The sequence below is a fragment of the Drosophila guanche genome, unplaced genomic scaffold (genome assembly GCF_900245975.1).
Source record: "Drosophila guanche unplaced genomic scaffold, DGUA_6, whole genome shotgun sequence".
Lineage (NCBI taxonomy): Eukaryota > Metazoa > Arthropoda > Insecta > Diptera > Drosophilidae > Drosophila > Drosophila guanche.
In genome coordinates, this window is record NW_022995751.1 from 3,123,001 (window position 1) to 3,131,567 (window position 8,567).

At 45.8% G+C, this 8,567-nt stretch overlaps 3 protein-coding genes across 4 annotated transcripts; all 3 read right to left on the reverse strand.

The window, feature by feature from the left end:
• Positions 1 to 7: 7 nt before the first annotated feature.
• On the reverse strand, positions 8 to 4,901 carry LOC117587414 (protein lethal(3)malignant blood neoplasm 1). 2 transcript variants are annotated; one of them, XM_034278072.1, is made up of 6 exons: positions 4,641 to 4,901; positions 4,465 to 4,576; positions 2,767 to 2,910; positions 1,154 to 2,710; positions 866 to 928; positions 8 to 794 (listed from the first exon to the last, which is right to left on the reverse strand). In XM_034278072.1, exons 1-6 carry the CDS (start codon positions 4,662 to 4,664, stop codon positions 130 to 132), a joined length of 2,565 nt encoding a protein of 854 aa, XP_034133963.1. In that variant the 5' UTR covers positions 4,665 to 4,901; the 3' UTR covers positions 8 to 129. The 2 variants fall into 2 exon arrangements, with proteins under 2 accessions (XP_034133963.1, XP_034133964.1); XM_034278073.1 differs by having other exon boundaries at positions 12 to 794; positions 2,519 to 2,710; positions 4,641 to 4,900.
• A 1,847-nt stretch (positions 4,902 to 6,748) lies between these two features.
• Positions 6,749 to 7,357, reverse strand: LOC117587361 (larval cuticle protein 65Ag1-like). Its single transcript, XM_034278003.1, has 2 exons — positions 7,162 to 7,357; positions 6,749 to 7,100 (listed from the first exon to the last, which is right to left on the reverse strand). Exons 1-2 carry the CDS (start codon positions 7,284 to 7,286, stop codon positions 6,902 to 6,904), a joined length of 324 nt encoding a protein of 107 aa, XP_034133894.1. The 5' UTR covers positions 7,287 to 7,357; the 3' UTR covers positions 6,749 to 6,901.
• A 436-nt stretch (positions 7,358 to 7,793) lies between these two features.
• LOC117587360 (endocuticle structural protein SgAbd-6) lies at positions 7,794 to 8,280 on the reverse strand. Its single transcript, XM_034278002.1, has 2 exons — positions 8,105 to 8,280; positions 7,794 to 8,038 (listed from the first exon to the last, which is right to left on the reverse strand). Exons 1-2 carry the CDS (start codon positions 8,242 to 8,244, stop codon positions 7,852 to 7,854), a joined length of 327 nt encoding a protein of 108 aa, XP_034133893.1. The 5' UTR covers positions 8,245 to 8,280; the 3' UTR covers positions 7,794 to 7,851.
• Between the last annotated feature and the right edge of the window lie 287 nt (positions 8,281 to 8,567).

Genomic DNA, 8,567 nt, shown 5'->3' on the forward strand with positions numbered 1-8,567 from the left:
CTGTTCTTATTTGTTAATCTCTCTCGGTTTCTGTCTGTGTCTTTATTCGCAAATTTACCAAAATTGTTATGTACAGCAAGTGGGGACAAGAATCTACACTCGAAATGGAATGAATCCGAGGGATCCGGCTCACTGCGCTGCCTTGAACCACTTGAACTCGTAGTGCTTCAGGGAATTCTCCGCGGGCAGCACACTCTTCTCGTCCAATTTCTGCCAACTGATGTGCGGCTGGAAGCCAAACTCGTTCGCAATGTACTCGACGGTCCGCCGAACTGCATCCTCGCCGATGGCAAAGTAGTTTCCCTCCTTGTCGCCGTTCCGACTGCCCGCTTCCTCGTGTCCATTGTAGTCCAGAATGTACTTGAACTTGTACAGATCTCCCGATGCTTCACCCGATGCGCTGCCAGTTGGTCCGCTACCACGGTATACGCTGCCTGCCGCTCCACTGCCACCTGCAGGGAAGGATCCCGCTGGCAAGCTTGCACCACCAGCTGCTGATCCAGCAGGGCGACCTCCAGCTCCTCCAGATATTCCTCCAAGGGATGGTGATCTGCCACCTGAAGCGCCACTTAGTGGAGTGCCAGCTAGGCCTCCATTACCTCCAACTCCTTTAGGGAAGCTTCCACCTGATGGGCCACCCAGTGGTGCACCAGAAACGCCTCTGTTTCCCGCATTTCCTTGAGGGAAACTTCCAGCTGATGCGCCACCAGCTACGCCGCCATTTCCTACATTTCCTTTAGGTAAACTGCCACCAGAGATGCCTACAACAGCAGGGCTTCCACCGATCTTCGTTGCTGTTTAGGAGAAGAGTAGAAATGTATTGGCTTTCAAGGATGTCGCCTTCATGCATCCCCCATCGACTTACGGATTGCATTTCCGGTTGCTGAAAGGCCGCCTGCGCCAGAAAGTCCCGTCTGTGTTGGTGTATCTGATAAATGGGATATGGGACTTTTAGCAAGGACACAACCCTCAATGTAAAGTGCATGTAATATTGCTTAGTTATAAAAGTAAGCGTAAGAATACGATGTAACTTCAGCGCCACTGTGGAATGACCTCTTGAAAGCAATTTCCTCCCACTCTACGTTACGATTTATCAAGAAACTAAAGCTCTAATTAATTAGCTCTACATAGATAGTCCCCTCTTTGGGCTTACTCAAGGGGTATCTCTGCTGTGTGCTCTGTGTGAGTGTTGTGGGTGTGTGCAATTGTTGTTGTTGTGTGCTCTGTATTGGTGCTGGGAATTGTGCAAATTGCGTTGAGGGTTGTGCTCCCAGTCCGAATATCTGTCCAGCAGTAGGTTGGGCAGCAGTGGCAGGACTGGAGAACGCGACTGGATGCGTTTGTTGCACCACATTACTGGCCTGCGGCACATTCGAGTGGCCAATACCGGAAGTGAGTGGGGAACTCTGCGCGCTGGTTGAACCCACGGAAAAGATTGGCACCTGACTTGCGGGCACTGTGGCGGGCGGTACAATTGGCTGCTCTGCCAAGGCCAGGGGAGCCTTCACGCTGGAACCGAAGGCACTCGCCTGTCTCACAGCATCCGCATTCAGTTTGATGTTCAACGGAGCATAGGTCGCTGCTGCCTGCTGTGTGAGTGTTGTGGGTGTATACAATTGTTGTTGTTGTGGGCTCTGTATTGGTGCTGGGAATTGTGCAAATTGTGTTGAGGGTTGTGCTCCCAGTCCGAATATCTGTCCAGCAGTAGGTTGGGCAGCAGTGGCAGGACTGGAGAAAGCGACTGGATGCGTTTGTTGCTCCACATTACTGGCTTGCGGCACATTCGCTTGGCCAATACCGGAAGTGAGTGGGGAACTCTGCGCGCTGGTTGAACCCACGGAAAAGATTGGCACTTGACTTGCGGGCACTGTGGCGGGCGGTACAATTGGCTGCTCTGCCAAGGCCAGGGGAGCCTTCACGCTGGAAACGAAGGCACTCGCCTGCCTCACAGCATCCGCATTCAGTTTGATGTTCAACGGAGCATAGGTCGCTGCTGGCTGTGTGGCATAGGTGCCCTCTGGCTGTGCTGCATAGGTCCCCGCTGGCTGTGAGGCATGGGTAGCCGCTGGCTGCTTCGCGTAGTTAACGGCGGTCGAGGATGACGGGGAAACCTTATCAGCCGTTCGGATGATGCCCACATCGTAGTCTACTTTTCTGTTGCTGCTCGGAGACTTTGAGTTCTGCATCTGACTGATCACGTGACCCGTGACGGCGGCCTTGGAGGTGCTGTATGTGGTCATGGCCAAATCGAGACCGACTTCTATTCGCTTTTGGAGTGGCTTCGGACTCGTCGTGGTGGCTGCAATTGTGTGCTTGGTGCTGGTGTGCTGTGTGTTAGTGTAGGGATTGTTGTTGCTGTTCGTGTTCGTGTTGTGCTGTGTTTTGGTTGCTGGACTGTGTCCCAGTCCCTGTTGCCTTGCCACCTCTATGGTCTGGGCAATCGACTGTCGGAAGGGCAGCTGGACATTGACTCCATGATCCTGTGAGCCCGCTTCCAGCCGATTGGTCGTTGGCTTACCTTGCTGTACGGTAGCCAGCTCTGGCAGCGGCTTTGAGAGCGTACGAATCTCAGTTTTGGGACTGCCCGCAGCGGGAGACTTCTTCAGGAAGCAGCCCGAACAGGCCTCCGTGTTGAAGTTGTACTTCGGCAAAGCTGCCGGAGCTGATGGCGGTGGAGGGGCTCTTGTTGTCGTGCTGGCAGCTACGGTCTCTGGAAATCACAATGTAAGTGGCAGCAAATCGTTCAGCGTAACTTTAGATACTCACTGGGTGCTATGGGTCCTGCGTAGGGATAACTCTTCATTGACACAATGTGAAATTTTCCCTCTTCGTCGGTGGCGTAGACAGTCACATGATAAATACCATCGGCGGTGATGAACCCAAACTCGCCCATAACAATGCCGCGCTCATCTGTGAATCGGGAAACGAGATTAGCTTTAGACTCATATACAGATATTTTATGTTCGTCTCGAATATGAATGCGAGTTGGTATTCTTCGCATAACCTGCCCCGACAGCCCCATAAAGATTAAGATCTAATAAACTGTATCGATAATGGAGCTCATAATTTGAGAGCTTGTTTTCAAATCCGTCGCCCCCCACCCAACCCAACGGCCCCTGCCTGCTGACTACGCATGAATATAATGAATATTATGCTGAGCAGATTCAAGATTCGACACCCAATCATGCATCCTGGCCAGAGCCACAGTCACAGTCACAGTCACAGCCACCCACTCGTTTTTCGATTTCGTGATTGTGAGCGACTTTCTGTGGCCTTTCGGGGGGGGCCTAAACTGGTTCTGGCTTTAACCCGTACTTGCTAACACGTTTGAACGGGCTATAATCCATTGGCTTTCGTTTGTTTGTTATTTTTTGTTTTATATTTGGGATATGGCATCGTGTCACTTTCGCGTTTGTCACTATCTATTTCAGTTCTACGAAAAAATCGAATTATTCTTTTGTTCTAATTGATGGGCGTTTGAATTGTTCATTGAATTGAGCCGAATAATGGAAACTATTAAATACAAATCAATAAAAATAAACTGCATTTTTATTTCAGCAATGAAACAAAGTCTCATCTGCATGCTAATATCGAATTGAGCACAGGAAAGCACGCCTTAAAGTATGCTCGAAATTGATATGTTAGAAAATGAATGATATCATGGATTAAAGATGTTTGTAAAGGAACTCAATTCCACTCCCAACAAACATTGCTCCCACACACACAAAGGCAAACCAACAACGAGTTTCCCCCCCCCCCTTCTGAGTGTCGAAAATGTGAACGAAAGTCGAATTGTGGACTCAACTCTGGCATTTTATATGCCAGAATTATACTTAAAAATTTTGAAATGTGGTCGTTTTATTTTTGTATCTGTGTGAATTGGCATTAACTAAAGAATGAAAAACCATAAATAAGGCAACGCTTCTGTGACACGGCTACAGCATCATGTTATGCAAATGGTTCGAGTTTCGTTTTTGTTTTTCTGAAAACTTTATTACCGATACAGCATAAAAATAAAAATCATAACGACCCATGCCATATAGACAATGAAATGGTCTTTAGCCAAACATCTCCAGACATCCGCTAATTGCTGTGACGTTGACCGTTGCGCGACTGTTGGTGCGAGCATTTCAATTGCTGGTGACCTGTCGCTCAGATGCAGGCAGGCAGCCGCTGTGGCAGAAACTTGTATTGTGTGGCATTGCAAAAGCCCACTCGGGTACAAAAGTCAAATGTTATTGCCTTTTTTTGGCTAATGTTGTTGCACTTGCAGCGGCTGCATTCCTGCAACTGCATCGGCCATCAGGCAGCAGCTGTCTCTAACGACCATTGGGACGACAATGACGCATCTCTATTTACATATTTCGGTTTTGGTGTCAATAAATAAGCGCACAGTGGTCGAGTCAAGAAACATATATGCTAATGGTTTAATTAGCGTCATTAGACCAGCTGTCTGTCACTCACCTCTCTGCTCCGCGCGATGCTGCTGCTCGTCGATGGTGAAGCCGAACTTGTAAGGACGCACGGTGGTCACGGCAGCCAGGACATTACTCAGACACAGCGCCAGCAGCAGCAGCTTGAAATGAATGCGTTTCAATAATTTAACTCGTATCGTATCTTATTGGATCACTTTCACTTACGATTGCCACTGATTTTAGGCTCATTTTGGTTTCGTTGCTAGACTTTGATTTGTATTTAAATTAGGCACAAACTTATTTTATTTTCACGCCTCTTTAGTATACGATTATCGATGCAAAAAACCATAAATAATTGGGCATTTATATTTCAGTATAAATATTTCGAATATCGAACGGCGAACGACGCGTTTCTCACGAGATTTTTCGTTACGGAGCAAGCGTCACAGAATGGAACACACCCCACGATGTTCGGCAGCGAATTGACAATGTTGATAATATTAGTTAAACATTATAAAACATTAGAAGCGGACGTAGACGCTGCCCCAGCCTCTTGGCTCGTTCAGCTGGCTCTGTGTTTGTGTTCTGTGTTTTGTGTGTGTGCCTGGCAGAAGTAGCAGCAGCCGCCTCACGCCGCATCAAGTCTCTTGAAACATCATCCAAGCCTGAATGTCTGTGGCTGTCCACATATTATACGTACGATTATACTCGTATATAATATCAAGCAACCTGCATGGTTATTTGTGCGTTTATTTAAATCATTTGTCATTTATTTCAAGAATATTATTTGCATCAACGGCCAATGAAATAGTTTACAATTTAGTTAGCCAACCAATTGGTTTATGAACTTCCTTAGTGCCCGTGATGAGTTTTGGGCACAATTGAATTTGTTGTATATTCTCAAATATCAAATGATGGGCATTCAATAGTCTTTAGTATATTTTCCCCTGCTCAGCTAATCATGAGCTAATCATGAGGGATCGGAACTGTTTGTTCTACTGATTCATAAATTCAAAGAATAAATTAATTTCAAGAAGTGATTTCTCCCCTCTTCTGTTAAACTACGCCTCTTGTTGTGTGCGAATCGTAAATATTTGACGAATATTTTTGGTCTTTCAAGACATATTGGGCTAATTTCCCATACGGCATGTGCCGTTCTATAAAATGCATAAATATTTATTGCTTGACACCTACAAAACGTAACGATTGTGGGTTGTTGATTGTGGGCTGAGCTCAGCCACAGCAAATCACTTTTTGTCTGGACGTTGATATTCAATGACTGCACCATCAAGTGGCCATCATGCGATGGGCATCACCAAGCCAAAGCCTGTTACGCACGGAACCGTGCAGAACGTAGAACTTGGATTGGCTATTTGTTGTTAATTAAACGAATCGGCCTGGACCACTTGTCGGCCAAGCTGGTGGCAGCCAATCAATGGGCACGCCATCTGATTGATGAGCATATCTGAATGCAATGAGGAAGATGTTTGCACTAATGTCAGGGTGCACATTATCGACCAGCATTCGCAATCAGCGATCAGCGTGTCCTCTGCCGGATGCTGGCAGCCAATTGTAATTGAAATATTGCCATCAAGTTTGGCAATGACTGATGATGTGTGCACAAATTTGCATATTAATTGCCATAACTGTTTGCTTTTGAGTGTGAGAGCATAAGTAAGTAATTTGCATGAGGCACGAACTCGCACGGTCCAGTAAGTCATCAAGCGCAAAAGTATGCCACAAAATGTTCAAGTTCGTTGTCTAAGTCATTCGATTTGCAAAACACATTAATGGGAACGCCTGTAAGTAGGCTCCGCTTTTTGGCCAGCAATATGGATAGCAGAAATTTTGTGGCGAGGTAATTGCTCTAACGACTAAGGAGTTGTACCCATTAATATAGCAAATATTTTCATGGAGGCACTTCAAATACCCTCTAATCACTTTTTTAGCCCTGTTGATGTTTCATTCGAATATCTTGTGAGGCAGAGAGAGAGAGTGATAGATAGAGAATGTGGAAAGGAACACCAAGCCACTCAATGATCCACAAATATTTGTTGATAATGACAAAAACACCGCTTGACTAAGTGCGTTCTTTGAGAAGTGAGATAAAAATGGCACTACCAAATTCTAAACACAAATTCTAAATAATCATTAACATATTACTGGACTTTGTATTAATGTAAGTTTGAATTGATGCACCAAATACTCTTTCCACCTGAATATTTGTTCCTGTATCTGTATTTTCTGCAGAGCTTATCAAACTTTTTCATCTGTTATCATCTGCACTGCCACACCATATTAGTTTCTGGCAGTTTGATATCAAAACAATATTGTTTATGTACTCATTTTTCTTTAATATTCAACAAATTTTGGGGCTTTTGACTTAGATCCTTTTCCTTTTAAAGTAAAGGTTTGGAAAATCGGGCTGGGGAAATTAACAAGGGACTCGATGGCATTAAAGCTGCTTAGGTTGGAAGCAACTCAACTTATGCCTCGGGGGCAACGGGCAGATGAGCGCCCTGGGGCTGGAAACCGTTCTCATCAGCGATGTAGGTGACCTCGTAGGTGACGCCATCATCAGCGACGAACCTGTAGGATCCCTTGACGGAGATGGCCTCCTGCTCGGTGCCGATGTTGTTCAGCTGTCCCACTGCGTCGGCGGCCTGACCATCGCTTGTCTCCCAACTATCCAAATTTGTTTACGGTTAGTCCTGATCCTCGATGTTGAGTTTGGTTAAGGACTTACCCGTATTTGAAGCTCTCGGGTCCAACATCCGATTCTAGGCGGAGGATTACCGCATCTTCAGAGCGGCTAGGGGGAGCGGCGACGGCCAGGGCGAAGAGGGCAACGAAGACAATGAGGAACTTCATGGTGATTGTTGGTTTTTGTGGTTTGAGGTCTGCGGTTCTCGAACAGTTCGCGACGAATGGTACCAACTGATGGCGGCTGGAACCCTTTTATAGTTCGCAAGCTCTTCGCGATTATTCAAAGTGCGGCCGACTAACTAGTCAAACATGTCCAAAACATAATCGGCAAAGTCAATGTTAATGCGATGTGTCTGGTTTGGGTCTTCGTTTTGGCTTGGAGTTTGCTCGTTTAAGCGCCTAAAACGAAGTTTTAATATATGCCATGACATGCCATGCCGAAAACTAAACTTGAATAGAATCGAAGCACATAAATATTTCATTATTCAAATTTACAAAACACTCTTCTTTTTTTTATTTAGATTTTATTTGTCTAGTATTTTTGATAAAAGTTTCCAATAAATCTGTTACAAAGCTGCGTGCAAAGTAGACCCAAATGACGTCAGAGAAGCTTCAAAGATATTTTCCAATCGTGTGGATTCTGCCTGCTAGTATTGATGGAAACAATGATCATTGGGTATTTGGGATTTTGGGAATGCTCGCTTTATTTGGCTTAAACTAGCGATGGATCCTAGGCCACCAGTCGGAACTTTGGATGATAGCCAGTCTCGTCGGCCGTGAAGCTGATCTCGTATTTCTTGCCATCAGGAGCCGACCAGCTGGTGGTGCCCGTCACAGAGAGCGAGCCGTCATCTTCGGTGGCGCCGGGCTTTACGACGCCCTCCTCAGTACGGGATATGCCATTGCTGGTCTCGTAGCTGCAACATAAAATAAAGTCCACAATTAGAGACACCCACAGACGCCTCAAATATAGCTATACCCACGCAAAGGAATACTTGTCCACGCCATTGTTCTCGCTCTCCAGCTTCAGGGTCTCCGCCTGGGCATCGTCTCCGGCTGGGAGCGCGAGGCAGACGCCAGCTGCCACAAGTAGAATCAAATACGTACTGAAATGGGAAAGCATCGTCGGGCACACTTGGCTGCACTTTACTGAGCTGTTGATCGATTGCTTTCAGCGCTTTTATACGTCGGCGGATTGTTAGAACTTCTAGACAGTGTCCTCATCGGCAAAAAATGCAAAAAACACTCGTACGAATAGATAGTAATAAAAACAAAGGAAAGCGAATCAAGAATAATGAAAAAATTCAATAAAACACATTTTAATTACAGATTAACACATTTCCATACCCATCAATCACTGGGTGTAATCGACCAGGCAGATAGAATGCAACAAAGTCTCTTTAGAAAAGACTCCCAATAGAGAATATTAATGTATAAATATATCGA

Excerpts from the sequence above, each read along its gene's own strand:
- LOC117587414 (XM_034278072.1), bottom strand. The coding sequence starts at position 4,664 with ATGAGCCTAAAATCAGTGGCAATC. Across the intron at positions 2,711-2,766 it reads CGCAGGACCCATAGCACCCA|AGACCGTAGCTGCCAGCACG; the intron begins GTGAGTATCTAA and ends TGTGATTTCCAG. Across the intron at positions 929-1,153 it reads ACAGCAGAGATACCCCTTGA|ATACACCAACACAGACGGGA; the intron begins GTAAGCCCAAAG and ends CCCATTTATCAG.
- LOC117587360 (XM_034278002.1), bottom strand. The coding sequence starts at position 8,244 with ATGCTTTCCCATTTCAGTACGTATTTGATTCTACTTGTGGCAGCTGGC. Across the intron at positions 8,039-8,104 it reads GTGGACAAGTATTCCTTTGC|CTACGAGACCAGCAATGGCA; the intron begins GTGGGTATAGCT and ends TTTATGTTGCAG.
- LOC117587361 (XM_034278003.1), bottom strand. The coding sequence starts at position 7,286 with ATGAAGTTCCTCATTGTCTTCGTTGCCCTCTTCGCCCTGGCCGTCGCC. Across the intron at positions 7,101-7,161 it reads CCCGAGAGCTTCAAATACGG|TTGGGAGACAAGCGATGGTC; the intron begins GTAAGTCCTTAA and ends AAATTTGGATAG.